This window comes from Cucurbita pepo, unplaced genomic scaffold (genome assembly GCF_002806865.2).
Source record: "Cucurbita pepo subsp. pepo cultivar mu-cu-16 unplaced genomic scaffold, ASM280686v2 Cp4.1_scaffold000192, whole genome shotgun sequence".
Taxonomy (NCBI): domain Eukaryota; kingdom Viridiplantae; phylum Streptophyta; class Magnoliopsida; order Cucurbitales; family Cucurbitaceae; genus Cucurbita; species Cucurbita pepo.
Window position 1 is genome coordinate 54724 of NW_019646459.1, and position 16680 is coordinate 71403.

The window sequence follows — 16680 nt, forward strand, 5'->3', positions numbered from 1 at the left end:
ATGCCGCCGTCGATCTCATATGGGTGCCTTTCCTTTATCTGAAAATATAACAGCACAAGGCTTGAGTATTTGTAGAATACTCAGTAAGTGACCCCCTATTGGGGTTATGCAACAATCATATGCAAATGAGATGATGAGACCTATCTTTCAATCTGTCTTCCTACGATGCTGTCCTAACGAGTAATTTGGACGTGTACCATATACTCTACACACAGCTCATACGTGCGAGTATGGGCTCACCAGTCAGTTCGCACACCGCTGGGCCACTTTCCTTGTCGGGCGAGCATACTCTGGGAGCTCCTTAGGTTGGACACCCGTTAGAACTAGTAACTATCACGGCAGCACTATGCAAAACATAACGATCGTTGTCCTGCCATTGGATGTACGCGTCCGTACCCTCGTGATGGAATAGGGGTATCCCCCCAATGCATGAGCACACATAATGCATGAGGTCCCCAATATTTCTACTTTTATCATTAATAAATATAACCCCACAATCATCTTTCATGCTTCATGTCATTTCTTATTTTTCAGTCTACGTATCATACATAATCCTAACGGGGTTACATTTCGTGCAATTTATCGTGATTTCATGTCATACATTACATGCTGTTTACATTCAGAATTATAGTACCATTCACGCCAGAATAATCCAGACATTTAGAATTATAGTACCATTCATGCCAGAATAGTTTTCGGTCCTGCCGACGACTACAAATTTGTTTTTTTTTTAATCTAATCCGTTACATTATCTACCTCTAAAAAGAACTTTCGTCCCCAAAAGTCTCAAACTCGTGGATCAATTCGGGATATTTTTCCTTTATTTCCTCCTCTCGTTCCCACGTCACTTCCTCTGTTTGGTGGTTTTGCCACAATACTTTGACGAACCCTATGTTTCTATTACGTAAGGCTTTCACTTCCTGAGCTAGGATTTTAATTAGTTTCTCCTGATAACTCAAGTTTTTCTCGATCTCAAGGATTCTGTAGTCTATCACATACATAGGGTCCGTAATATATTTCCTCAACATGGACACATGGAATACATCGTGTATGCTCGAGAGCAAAGGTGGTAAGGCTAGTTTGTACGCTACTAAACCTATTCTTTCGAGGATTTTGAAAGGTCCAATAAAGCGGAGTCTTAGCTTTCCCTTACGTTCGAATCTTAGAACGCCTTTCACAGGAGCTAATTTTAGGAACACTGGGTCCCCCTCTTCGAACTCTAAGTTCCTACACCCATCGTTGGCATAGCTCTTTTGCCTACTTTGTGCGGTACTCATCCTTGCTCTCATTTTCTGTATCGCCTCGTTGGTGATGCGGACCAACTCGGGTCCTACCATTTCTCGTTTTCCTACTTCGTCCAAGCACAATGGGGATCTACACTTGTAACGACCCTAAATNCGTTTAAAACAACTTCTTCTCTGGAAAACACAGCCATGGTCTTACGTGTTTAAATATGAAATACTGAAATTTAGAGAAAACAAAAACAAATACAAAATAATTTAAAACAATGAAATGCAAAACAACCTATTCTAACTTAAGACTAGAAATTTAAATATGAATCTACCCTATGCACGTGCCACAGTCTCTGATCGCGATGTCGCCGTCCTTCGTACAAGTGCGCCTTGCCTTGACCTGAAAAATGATGTGACACATGGCCTAAGTATTTCAAAGAATACTCAGTAAGTGGCCCCACTATAGGGGCCATGCAAATGCAAACACATGCAATCATGATTTAGGGACCTATCTCTAATCATCTTAGGGGTGGCCTCCAGTCTCGGACAAATTGGATGTGTAGTACTTCCCTACACACGACTCACACGTGCGAGTGTGAATCCCCAGGGCGCTCGCACACCCCCTGGACCCTCTGGTCAAGCTAATCTGTAGCGACGTCCGGAGGTCAGCGGAACCCCATAGTGTCATGCGCCTCATGAACACCCTCATCTGTGTGCATTTGCACCTGTGCGCATTTGCGCTCATCATACGGTGCGCGTCTGCACTCATCATCTCTAGGGGAAGTAGCCCTATGCTTTATGAACATACAATATGCATGAGATCCCTCTAAGTCCAATTATACATCTCTTCTGACACAACCCTCTAGTCTCATCTCTTGGTTACACTATGTAACACGTGCTCATGGATATTTACATTAATATCATCTTCATACTCTTAGGGTTGTGTCCTATGTCGATCTAACGACATGATGCAATATGGAAAACAACATCATAAGGCATGTTCAACATGGAAAACATCATCATGTTAAGGTAAACGTCACGCAATCATCATACTCATCATATTGCCACAAAGTGCATCAAACATATCAAGTATATCATTCATCAAAATATATATACTGCGCACATCATCAAGTATCGTAACCCAAACATCATCATAACTCATACATCATCAAAACTCATGTTGCATCGTACGATTTAGTTCATACATCATCATAACTCATACAATTTTTAGTCTATCGTATAGTAAGACCACTTACTTGATTAGCTTATACGGGTGTTACCAATTTATCATTAATGAAAGTTCGATTTTTCTCTTTGTATCCAAGCCAACCTATATGAATCCATGGCATCAATTTCATGTTCAATTCTCTAACTCTTACAATGCAAAACTTCATGCGGGCATTAAAGACTTTGCAAGGATAAAGTCTTGGAATGTTATAATATACATCTAAATATATATACGTATGATATATATATTCTATTTATATTAAGATTTCATTTTCTATTTTTTATTTCGAGGGACTACTTTCTTATCTTTCGATATTCTTTCTATACTCTACTTTTTCTCTCAATTTTTTTTCGAGACATATTCTTGACCAATTTTTAATCGATTCTTACCTAATCATATTATTGGTCAATCAGATCGATCCTAAGCAAAGTCTTGGACGAACCTTCGATAGTAACTGCCAATTCCAAGAAACTTCATATCTCGGTGACCGTAGTTGGACATTTCAATTTCTTGACGGCTTCTATCTTGGTGGGATCTACTAAAATTCTGTCTTTGAACACTACGCGTCCCAAAAACGAAACCTGTCATAGCCAAAATTCGTATTTGGAGAATTTGGCATACAACTTGTTCTCCCTTAAGATAGTTAGGGCTTTTCGAAGGTGCTCTTGGTGTTCTTGGTCCGTTTTCGAGTATATCAGGATGTCGTCTATGAACACGATCACAAACGTGTCTAAGCACTCCTTAAATACTCGGTTCATTAATTCCATGAACATCGCTGGAGCGTTGGTATGGCCAAAGGACATTACCACAAACTCATAGTAGCCATATCTGGTTTGAAAGGTTGTTTTCGGTATATCTTCATTTTTAATCTTAATTTGATGATATCCTGATCGAAGGTATATTTTGGAAAACAATGTTGCCTCTCAAAGTTGGTTGAATAGGTCCTCGATGCGGGGTAATGGATATTTGTTTTTTACCATCCTCTTGTTTAATCTCTGTAGGAAATGCATAGATGCATAGAGCCATCTTTCTTTTTAACAAAAAACATTGGCACACCCACAGGAGATACGCTAGGTCGAATGAAGCCTTTATCTAATAAGTCTTGTAGTTGTGATTTTAGTTCTTTTAATTCTATTGGGGCCATGCGGTATGGGACTTTAGAGATGGGTCCCGTTCTTGGTTCCAATTCTATTCCAAAGTCTACCGCTCGCAATGGAGGGATTCCCGGGAGGTACTCCGGAAAGACATCTGTGAATTCGTTTACTATGGGTACCGTATCTATTGTTTTTTCCTTTCCTTTTGTGTTTAATGCACAGGCTAGAATCGCCCACCCCCCTTGTTGTACCAGGCGTCTAGCTTTCATCATCGATATTATTTTTAGGGTGGTGCCTATGAAGGTTCCTTTAAACTTAAAGGTAAGTCCGTTTGGAGGTGTGAATACCACTTCTTTCTTATGGCAGTCTATGCTAGTAAAGTTTTTGGCTAGCCAGTCCATTTCTAGTATGACGTCAAAATCTGTCATATCTACTACTTTTAGGTTTATGTGGATAGTTCGTCCAGCTATTACCACTTGTTCGTCTTTTACTCATTTTTCTTGACTAGGTCTACCCCTGCTGGGGTACCGACTGACAATACATACATTAAGGGTTCTACTACAAACCCTGATTGACTAACAAATGGCAAAGAAAAAAATGAATGGGTAGAACTCGAATCAAACAACGTCAATGCAAAGCATCCTAGTATAGAAAGCGTACCTGTCACCACGATGCCAGACGTTCCCGTCTTTTTACTGGTCGTTGCATAAGTCCTGGTTTGTGCGTGGGTTTGCATGGTGGGTTCTTGAGCGACCCGACCTCTAAGGGGTTCCGTACGGTTTCTCGTGTCCCTTGCAGGGCAAGCTCTAGCCACGTGACCTGCACGAGCGCATTTATAACACACACCGGAGCCTACCAACCGTTGGCTCTAGATTTTTCTCCTCACCTCTAGAGCCTCGGCCGTCTTTAGGGCCTCTTCGTAAGTTTTCGGGTTAAATGCCTCCAACATGCGGCGGGCCTTTAGGTTCAACCCCAACACAAATTTATCCGTCTGTTTCTCTTCAGTGTCTAGTAGTGAAGGTGCGAACCTTCTTAATCTCATGAATTCTTGATCATACTAATCCACCATGCATTCAACTTGGGTCAGGTGGTTAAATTCTTTCTGTTTCTTTATATGGGTTTCCTTTCATTAGTAATATTTCAGGAAGGCTTCCTTAAAGGTTTCACATGTTGTGATCCGCCCACCACACTTCTGCGTCTTTTTGCAGTACATATGCCGCACACGCTACTTGATGTTCATCAGGGCATCTCATTGATTCAAAGGTCATTTCCATGTTTCCGATCCACATCTGAGCTGCTGTGGGATCTTCTTTTTTACCGACAAAAGGACGGGGGCTACACCGTCTGAATTCTTTTAACCAACTTGCCCTCCTGTCTGGTTGCGGTTTTTGGCCGATTGTGTGGCTGTCGCATCCACCGGTTGCGTGGCCGTCGCATTGGCTGGTTGCGTGGCTATTGCTGCGACTTGTTGCATAGCTAACAACGTGGCCTGTTGGGAGGTCGTCCAGTAGTCGACCCTTCTTGGGAAAAGCTTCTTTTGGCTTCTCTTCTTCCCCATCTCCTTATGGGAGGTCGTCTTCTCCCTCTCCTACCTCTTCTACACCCTCTGTGCCGCATGGTTCTAGAAACCAAGAAAATGGTTCTATCTAAGTCTATGATTTACTTATAACATTACATACATTCTACTCTATAATTCAAGGAAAAGAAAACATAAATGTTGTAACATAAAGACATGCATTGATACAAGATCACATCATAGCATAAAATCATACAGTATCATGACATNAAAAAAAAAAAAAAAAAAAAAAAAAAAATCGTCCTTCCCTCATCCATACAAGGTGTACCTGACAATGAAGGAGCATCGGCGATTGGACCGTGGAATATGCCAAGCCTACATCGTAGGCTAGTCTACAAGATCTATAAACTTGTCTACCTCCTTTGGGGAATAGTTAGAAGGCTGGCACATCATGGCTCTGATACCATTTGTAACGACCCATATCTACTGCATGTAGATATTGTCCTCTTTGGGCTTTCCCTTTCGGATTGTGATGACCCACATTGGTAGGGGAGGAGAACAAACCACCATTTATAAGGGTGTGGAAACCTTCCCCTAGTAGACGCGTTTTAAAGTCTTGAGGGGAAGCCGGAAAGGGAATCCCAAAGAGAACAATATCTGCTAGCAGAAGATCTGGGCAGTTCCCCAAAACCAATTGGACAAGGCATCAAAACGATAACTAACCCTTCATTTAGTGGAAGATTAAAACACAAGGTCTTAACATAAGCTAAAATTTGGTAGAATTCTTTGGGAGAAGAGAACTTTGTATAACTATGAATGAATCCTTAATTGATTTTCTAAGCCTTTCACCAATGTCAACATACATATATATACATATACATATATACACACATATAAAGGTAATTTGGGACATTCCCCAATACCCTTCATTTATCCAAAAATGATGCACCTAATTAATTAGAAACTAACGAACCTACCTGTATCTATTCATACATGTCCTTATACATGTATCTACAAGTGACTCTTCAACGCACGTATCTATTCAAATATGTATCTACAAGTGACACTTCAACACACTCCCTTAAATTGAATTCTACAGAAATCAGTTTAGGACTTCACTTCATCTTCTTGAACTACATCTTGGATTTTTCACATCCCCATATTTCTTCTAAGCTTCTCAAACAACGGTTATTTTAAAGCCTTTGTGAATAAGTCAACGATTTGTTCATCACTTTGGCAAAAGTTAAGTTCAATAGTGCCTTCTTTACACAAATCACACAAGAATTGAAATCGAACATCGATGTGCTTACTCCTTACATGCAACACAAGATTCTTAGACAACTTAATAGTTGACATATTATCACAATATATAACCGTCGTACCTGGTTGCTTCTGATGAAGAATTTCAAGCATCTTTCTTAACCAAATTGCTTGGCATGAGCATGTTGTTGCTGCCACAAACTCTGCTTCTATACTTGAGAGTGTTACAATAGGTTGCTTCTTTGAAGACCAGCAAATATCTCTTGAGCNTATTATCACAATATATAACCGTCGTACCTGGTTGCTTCTGATGAAGAATTTCAAGCATCTTTCTTAACCAAATTGCTTGGCATGAGCATGTTGTTGCTGCCACAAACTCTGCTTCTATACTTGAGAGTGTTACAATAGGTTGCTTCTTTGAAGACCAGCAAATATCTCTTGAGCTCATCATGAAAATACTTCATGAAGTACTTTTACGATCATCTATATCACCTGCATAGTCGCTATCTGTATAGCCAACCATCTTCGAATCATCTCCTTTCTTATAGAATACCCCCAAATCAAAAGTTCCTCTCACATAACGAAGTATCCTTCTTGCTGCATTGAGATGTTTTCCCATTGGATGCTCCATGTAGCGACTTATCATACTAACCGCATACATGATGTCTAGTCTTGTTGAAGTTAAGTACATCAAACTTCCAACAATTTGCTTGAAGTACCTATTATCAACCTCTCGCCCTTCAATATCTTTGTGCAACTTCAAACCCAATTCTGATGGAGTTCCAAATGTGCACTCATCCATTTTAAATCTTTCAAGTAACTCTTGAGCATATTTCTTCTGACAGATAAAGTTACCAACGACAATTTGAGTAACTTCTATTCCAAGAAAATATCTCATCAAACCAAGATCTGTCATTTCAAATTCTTTCATCATGTTCTTCTTAAAAAGTTCAAACATTTCTTCATTATTGCCATTAAATATTAAATCATCAACATATAAGCAAATAATGAGAATGTTACCTCCCTTTTCAGTTTTCACATATAACATATGTTCATATGGACATTTAGTGAATCCCATCTTTTCAAAATGATAGTCAATGGGACTTTACCATGCTCTCGTAGCTTGCTTCAAACCATACAGAGCTTTCTTCAACCTATACATTTTTTCTTCTTTACCTTTTTGAACAAAACCTGCTCCGCATATACCTCTTCTTGGTGCTCTCAATGTAAAAAGGCCATGATTTCTATGCTGCAGTAGAAATTATAAGCCTTATAGTATCTTGACGTGCTACGAGTGCAAATACATCTTTAAAATCAACTCGTTACTTCTGCTTGTATCCTTTTGCAACTAGTCGTGCCTTGTAATTATCCACCTCACTGTGTTCATTCAACGTGGTTTTGAAAACCCATTTTACTCCAATTGTTTTCTGCCCTTTAGGAAGATCCGTGAGCTCCCAAGTCTTATTCTTCTCTATGGATTTGATTTCACCGTCCATGGCTTCTCTCCATTTCTTCTCCTTTACAACTTCTTCATAGACAATTGGATCATTATCCATAAAAAAAATGCAAAATAAGCCCTATCACGTGAGTCATAGTCCATCTCATAATCAATCATCCAAGTTGGTCTCCTTCTTGTTTTTTAATTTCTTTGACGGTGATCATGATTGTCTTCTTCTACTAGATCTTCTTGTTGAGCTCTCTCGAGACTAATATGAGGCTGGATGTGATCTGATTATTTAAAATATTGGATAAAGGAAAGAAGATTTAAATTAATTTCTTTTCAAGCTAAAGTAGAAAGAAGTACGATCTACCTTAAAAATAGACCAAAATCTCTCAAATCTCATCATATTGCGTCCTTGTTTTCTCAATTTTTTTATTATTTCTATGTAGATATTGTGGGTCATTAGTTGAGGAGAGATAATGGGGATGGGATGGGAGGTTGGTGGACACGAGTGGGTAAGGTTTCTTTCTTGTGATGCGTAATCTTCTTTGTTTTTTTCTTTTCTAATTATTTTTAATTATTTATTTATTTATTCATTTATTTATTTTATTATTATTGGCTATTACATCATATACCTCTAAAGAAACTTTGTCCCTAAAAGTTTTTTAGTCCTTATTTATTTGCTATTACATCGTTCCTGAAACTATTTTAGTCCTTGAATAACTCGNTTTTTTTTTTTTTTTTTTTTTTTTTTTTTTTTTTTTTTTTATTTATTATTATTTTTTTTTGTTGTTGTTGTTTAGTTTTGAAATACAACTAACAAAAAAAAAAAAAAATCTCAACAAGTACGTCCTCATCCATATGAGTCATAAACTTTTATTTGCATGCATAAAACTTACCTTGGTATTCATAAAACTTTGATTTCTTATAAAGTATCATGAGGGATAGTTGCGTATTTTAAATCTTAATGGTACGTATTTTAAATCTTAATGCATACTCCAAAATTGTCATAATTCCCTAAAATCTTTCATACTTCTTAATATGGTAAATGAATCTCCTATTTTCATAGTATTTTGAGTTTTCTAGAATATTGAAAACGTCTTAAACTTTTCATAAGAGTATTTTGGTCATTTACCATGTAATAACCCAAAAATAAATAAATAAAGAAAGAAATAAAAATAATTATAAAAAAATAGTTAAAATAATAATAATAGGTTTATTTTTATTTTTATTTTTATTTTTTTTTATGAACCATGGAAAATAAGATTTTTAATAAAAATATAATTATAGATATACATTTCAAGACTTTTAACAATGGACCAATGTAAATTACATAAATAATTTTGTAGGGTTCAAACTTTAAACTGATGTCATGGGCTCACATAGGTTGACTCGGATTTTAAAGGACGGAATCGAACCTTCATTAAAGATATATTTGTGACGACTTAAGCTAACCAGGTAAGTGACCTTACTATCGACATGGTTATATTTGACGTTGACACGTACCTGTGGTTCTGCACGTGTCATATATATTGATATGTGCGAATTGTCTGTGGATTGATATGCTTCTTATATGTTATGTATATGTTATAATATGTGAATTGTATGATAATAATTACGGTACGATGTGTTCAATGATATGTTTGAGATAGGATACGAGAAGGATGCACAAAACGAAATGTAACGATAAGAGTAAAATACGTTCATGAAACATTAAGGTTAGGTCACATATCGGAGTGATATGGATAAGAGAGATTGATGAAAGAATACGGTTAGGTTACGGGACAATAAGGTTGGCAAACTTACCCAATCCTAATCTCAATATCCACATTTTTTTTATGACGATTCCATTAAATTGGATCAATATTTTTTTACTTATATAGGTTCTCCCAGTCAAATTCTCTAAACTTGTTAAAGCTTCAATAATTGACCTTTTTTGGCCATAGACCATTACTTATTTAATCTAAAGTCAGTACTATCATTTAAATGCGGAATTTACTTTAAATGGGCTCTTATCATAACTGCACATAAGTTTGTCTTTTATTACCACGTGAATAACCAATACAAGGGAAAGGAAGGGAAAACAACTCTGAAATAAATGTTCTATACTAACCTATGATTTATTAATGCGATTACAATTCAACCTATACTAACCTATACTAATAATGCAAACAGGAATTCAACCTATACTAACCTATACTATGAATGCAAATGAAATTCAACCTATACTACGAATGGAAAACAACTATCCTATGCATGTGCCACGATCTCGGGATGTGCAATGCCGCCGTACATCCCCAAAATTCAGTAATTGACCTTTTTGTCCATACATCATCAAAATCTCATTTTAAAATAATGTATCTTGGCCTACACAAGAAAATTGTTGATTAAACTCGAAATGACATTTTCTTTTGATCCTTTTTTTTCTTCTCCTTATCAGTTAGGAAAGACAAAAAAATTCGAGGGTAGCAAACATTCTTGAGAATTTCTCTTAGATTCAAACTCATAGCTGATGATAGAACTAGAAGAGATGTTTTTTTGTTTCCTACTCACAGGAGCGCATATCTTTGCTTTTCGATCAATCTCTAATTCTAATCTTACTCTCCAATCAGATATTATGGTGCTGGTATAGACCGAAATTCCTTTATGATCCAATTCTGACCCATAATAGATACCGAGACTTTGCAATACTTGACTGATCACAATTGTCAAATAGGCTTTTATCTCGGTATACCTTATCTAGTACAACACAAAACTAAAGTTCCTATAACCATAACGGAAATAGGTCTTGCAGGGGTCCTGTCCTGCTAGATTCGATCTTATCTCTTAGTTGGCGTTTTTCAAATTTACGATCAAATTCGAAGTCTATAAACAGACTTCATCAATGTAAGGAGAGCATCGATCGGCCGATAGCTCTTTCTTGAATATCAATTGAAGAATTCAGAGAAAAATCATCCTACTCTTATTTTATCTATCTTATGAACGAATTTCTTAGAAATCTCAGAAAATCAAGCCATCTCAAATGCTCTACCGATGAAGAAGAAAGTTCAAATGAACATCGAAGAGGAGAAAATTTCACCATCTCAAATACTGTCAATCAAGAATATCAGATTGCCAGAATCGAAGATCAACTCAAAAATTGGACTATTCCAAAGGTAGATCCTAAAACTATCTACCAAATTTCAACCTTCAATTTTACTCAAAGATCATGCATCAAATTCTCAGAGGAACATCCCAATTCATAGCAATAGGGAATCTCTAAATCTTTTTTCAAGATCTCTTATACTCCAACATCGTGAAGAGTTTAACTATCTCCATGTCGGTCTTGTCCAAGTCGCGGTAAAACCATTGTTCAGACTTGGATTAGATATCCGAGTTCTTATCTCCTTACGAGATAAGAGACATGAAGATTTCTCAAATTCCTTGTTGGGAATGGTTCAATCCAATTTAGAGAATGGACCAGTCTATTTCAATTGTTATCCAAACTTTACTCTGTCTCTCCACGACCCACACATATTATCAGCTCTCATGCTAGATTTACAGTCAAAAAATTTAAACATCAAGGCTGAAACCCATTCTTCAGTCGTCATATTCAGGATTTATTATAAGCTCATGAATACAAACATTTCTCCAAGAGCATTAAGATCCTCACCAAAAGGATCGACTATGCTCATAGAAGCAAATATTGGAAAATCATCAGTGACTGTCCCAAAAACACTTTCTTGGGATCAAATAACCAGAAGCACTCTCTGGAAAATAGAAGATGCAAATCTTCCAAAGAGGAAAGAATCTCAAAACCCAGTTCAAATCATCGAACATGACGATGGAAGCGTTGAAATAAAATTCAGCGAAGAACCTTCGTCAGAGTCGAAAGTAAAGGAATTCCTGAGTTCTAGACCAAGTACTTCAGGAATATCAAGGTCAATGTATGACCCCTTAAAGGTAAAAGAGGTCAGTTATGATCAAAAAAAGGGCGTCAATCCACTATGAAGATGGCTCAAGGTCTCCAACCCATACGGATATGGATACTCAATCCGTCTACGAAAGCCAGCTAAATGTCATTACAGCTGATTTCCAGATAGACAAAGAATTTTTGAAAGCAGATTTTATGTCAACTACCAACTCTTCAAAAAGAAATGCCTTCTTCCAAACCTACAAAGAGGCTGAGCGAAATGAATTAAGAGCTCAGTGGTATTCTCATATGGAAACCATCAAAGAAAATATACCATTCTTCGAATGGTTTGAAGAAAATATTCTGCAGATATGCACCTTGACCCAGAGGAGTTGGAAGACTACCAAAAGAGGCGAGGTATATTCGAAACATCCTCCGTTAGAAGAAGTCGAATTCGACAACTACTACGGAGAAAAGGTCAAAGCTAGCCCTTTCAAACATATTCCGGAAGGACTAGAAAAGGGTAATCCGACCCTAAAAGATATCAAGAATATCCAGCATCAAAACAATTATTCAAATAAGATTTTATCCACGATCGCTACTCAACTTGAAAGTATCGAGGGAAAAATCTCAAAGAAATCAGGTACTCAGCAGGAACAGGCAAGCAGCTCTGTACCAAAGGTTGATGAGTCAATACCAATACTCAGACCAGCAAATCTCGAAATATTTACAAAAAGGATTTCAAAAGAAGAGGCTGCAATGGCCAAGATAGAGGAAAAGTTGGACAGGATATTAAATCCCGCCATGACGCCTCAAGATTCATCTGTCAATGTCGTTAACAATGACGACGAGAACCAAGAATTCGAAGACGAGATTGCAAATGAGAGAGAGGAACCTTTCTACAATCGAATTGAAAGGATCTCTAGAAGAAGTCAAAATAATGCCAGTAATCAAAAAAACTGGTATCCTCAACCGTCTTTTCCGGATATCCAATTCGAAGAAAAGACACTACAAACTCAAGCTCATTACGATGGTTTAGCAATCTATGAATGGAATATCGATGGATTGTCTGACTATCTGATAATGAATGTTGTCAATGAGATGATGATGGCCGCAGGCGCGTATAAATTACAAGGCCATAAATCCGACCATCAGATAGCTCAAGTTTTGGTAACCGGATTTACCGGGCAACTCAAGGATTGGTGGGACAAATATCTCGACGAAACGACCCGCCAACAGATATTAAACCACTATGTCATTAGACCAACTACTCAAATTATCAAAGAAGAAGGTCCATCAACTAGGACCGAGGTACAACATGAAAGGGTAGAGGATGCTGTCAACACCCTCATATATACCCTCATAGAATTCTTCGTCGGCGACCCTCTAAAATACCAGGAGAGATCCGCCGAAATACTCATGAATCTGAAATGCCCTACCTTAGGTGATTTCAGGTGGTACAAAGACATGTACTTCAGCAAAGTTCTTATTAGAACAGATAGTTCGTTGGAATTCTGGAAAGAGAATTTCGTCAATGGACTACCAAAACACTTCTCAAGGAGGATCAAAGATGGTCTTAAGACAAAGTACAATGGAACAATTCCATGGCAAACTTTGTCATACGGATCCATAGCATCCTTCATCATAGAAGAAGGACTCAGACTTTGTAATGAGTCAAAGATTCAAAACAAGCTCAATTCTTCGATATCAAACAGAAAAGAGCTTGGTAGATTTTGCGATCAATATGGATGCAAGGGAATAGAAGCTCCCAAAACCTCCAGACAAAAGAAGGTTAAGACGCATCCAAAACCTTATCATTCATACAGGCCTAGAGAAGCATATCGGAGTAAACCCGTGCAGTCTCAGAAGCCAACATATTCAAGAAGGAAGTATATTCCTACAAAAACCCATAGAGGAAAGAAAAAGCAAACTTGCTTCAAATGTCGTGTAGAAGGACACTATGCTAAAAAGTGTCCAATCAAAGGAAAGATCAATGAGTTGGATATAGATCAAGAGCTGAAAAATCAGCTATTACGACTGACCCTAACCAACTCAGAGCAATCAGGCGAGGGAGAAATCCTCAAACTCCAAGAAGAATCTGATTCAAATTCCAGCACAAAATACGAATCAGAACAAGAAGGAAAAAGGACGTGCGAAGGATGCATAAATGTCCTTACCAAGGATCAAGAAATTCTACTCGAAGTAGTAGAAAAAGTTCAAGACCAAGAAATTCAAACAGAAGATTGCTCAACGACTTAGGGATGCCATGACNAAGAAATTCAAACAGAAGATTGCTCAACGACTTAGGGATGCCATGACAATCTCTAAGCCACCTGAAAAGGGAAGAAAGAAATCCCTACAGACTCCAATATGTTCTCCAAAGATTTGAAAAACCGAGGGAACTCACTACTCAAGACTTACAAAGAGAGATTAATAATCTCAAACAAGAAGTACAGGCGCTTAGATCTGAAACCAGGTCAGAATCTTATACGCTTCGTCAAGAAATTCTCAATCTTCAGGAAAGGCTGCCCGCACAAAAGGAAACGGCGCAACCGAACCTGGATGAAGAAGATTTTCAAAGTTCCTTCGTTGGAGCCATCACCACTTCTCAATTTCAAAAATGGTACGCTCTCGTTACCTTAAAAATTTATGATTTCAAAATCACACTAAAGGCTCTCATAGATACTGGAGCCGATCAAAATTGCATTCAAGAAGGCCTAATACCTACAAAGTATTTTGAAAAAACTACTGAGGGCCTTAGAGGTGCTAACAACAACAAACTCAAAATTAATTACAAACTATCAAAAGTTCATGTTTGCAATGATGGAATTTGCTTCGTAAATTCCTTCCTTTTAGTAAAAGACTTAGGACAAGAACTAATCCTAGGTACTCCTTTCATTACTCAATTATATCCTTTTAGAATAACTGAAAAGGGGTTAGAATCAAAAGCCTTAGGAAAGAAGATAAAATTTAACTTTCTTTCCACCATAAGGATTAGGGAAATATATAACCTTCAAAAGAATACAATTATTCAGTCAATAAATGTATTAAATTATAAAGAAAAACTGTCCAGTCTAAAATCAAAACTTTACAAACTCAATTAGAGAGAGAAGTTTGTTCAAATATCCCAAATGCCTTTTGGAATAGGAAACAACACATAGTTGATCTTCCATATATCAAAGCTTTCGAGGAGAAAAATATTCCTACGAAAGCCCGACCTATTCAGATGAATAAAGAATTACTAACATTCTGCAAAGCAGAAATTAATGATCTTTTGCAGAAAGGTCTTATTAGACCATCAAAGAGCCCCTAGGCATGTGCGGCTTTTTACGTCAACAACCAGGCAGAAAAGGAACGCGGAGTCCCGCAACGGGTAATTAACTACAAACCCTTAAATAAGGTTTTGGAATGGATCAGATATCCAATTCCAAATAAATAAGATTTAATGCAAAGAATTTCAAATGCAAAAATATTTTCAAAATTTGACATGAAATCAGGATTTTGGCAAATCCAGATTTGAGAAAAAGACAAGTACAAAACGGCTTTCAATGTCCCTTTCGGACAATACGAATGGAACGTTATGCCATTTGGGCTAAAAAACGCTCCATCCGAGTTTCAAAAGATTATGAATGATATTTTCAATCCTTTTCAAGACTTTTCAATTGTTTATATTGATGATGTTCTTATTTTTTCTCAAAACATCGATCAACACTTCAAGCATCTCCAAACATTTTTGACAACAGTCAAAAGAAACGGTTTAGTTGTGTCTAAACCCAAAATTAAACTTTTTCAAACAAAAATCCGTTTTCTTGGATTTGAAATCCATTTGGGTCTAATTAAACCCATTCAAACGTCTATTGAGTTTGCCTCAAACTTTCCGGACCAAATTACAGATAAAACCCAACTACAAAGATTTTTGGGATGTCTCAATTATGTGTCTGATTTCCTTCAAAATATCATACCTATCTGCAAGCCACTTTTTGAAAGCCTAAAAAAGAACCCAAAGCCCTGGACTGAAGAACACACCAGAACAGTCCAAAAAATCAAATCCCTTGTCAAGTCAATTCCGTGTTTATCGCTGATCAACCCAAGGGCTAGTTTAATAGTGGAGACCGACGCATCCGATATTGGATATGGAGGAATTCTAAAACAGTCCCTTGACAAGAAAGAATCCATTGTCCGTTTCCATTCAGGAATATGGAATTCTACTCAAAAAAATTATTCAATAGTAAAGAAAGAAATACTTTCAATAGTACTTTGTGTACAAAAATTTCAAAGTGATTTAATTAACAAAAGTTTTGTTATCAAAACCGACTCAAGAGCATCTAAATTTGTTTTAGAAAAAGATGTCAAAAATCTTGTGTCTAAACAAATTTTTGCTAGATGGCAAGCCATTTTATCTTGCTTCTGACTTTCAAATTTTGCCTATAAAAGGAATCGAAAACCCCTTGGCAGATTACCTCTCAAGAGAGTTCTTACTCTCAAAAGAAAAATTCTCCATTCTCCCTAACCAATCTATCTCCCAGCAATGACCGGAAAGAAAGCGATAGACAAAGGGAAGAAGCCCAATGCTTCTTCAAGCACACCTACTCCAATGACATCCGACAGCTATGCAATGGATGCTGGTTTCACATTGGTGACCAGATCTAAAGCAAAGCTTTCTCAAAAAACAGGAGGAGGTTATCACTCCGACGAGGCCTTCAGCCTCTTCAACACGGCCATCTGCCGTTACTCCATCGAGACCCACTGTCTCTTCCACTTCAAAGGGACCTTCTGTCCCCTCGACCTACTCGGACGCGGTTGTTCCCGTTCGTTTTTCTCCAGTTCCTGAAATCAAAACCTATTTTCAAAAATCTGTGTCCATACCAGAAGCTCTGGTAGAACCAGAATACGACGACCCGAAAATCGGCGAAGTCATTAAAAAAGCCTATCCATCGGGATTCTTTTATATCCCAGAAGATCTTCATAAAACCAGAAGGTTTTATGAATTCATTCTAGTCGACACAAAATCCGTCGA

General features: G+C 37.4%; 1 protein-coding gene across 1 annotated transcript; it reads left to right on the forward strand.

Annotated features, from left to right (window-relative positions):
* The first annotated feature begins 11792 nt into the window (after positions 1 to 11792).
* On the forward strand, positions 11793 to 13922 carry LOC111784362. Its single transcript, XM_023665082.1, has one exon. It carries the CDS (start codon positions 11793 to 11795, stop codon positions 13920 to 13922), a length of 2130 nt encoding a protein of 709 aa, XP_023520850.1.
* Positions 13923 to 16680: the final 2758 nt, after the last annotated feature.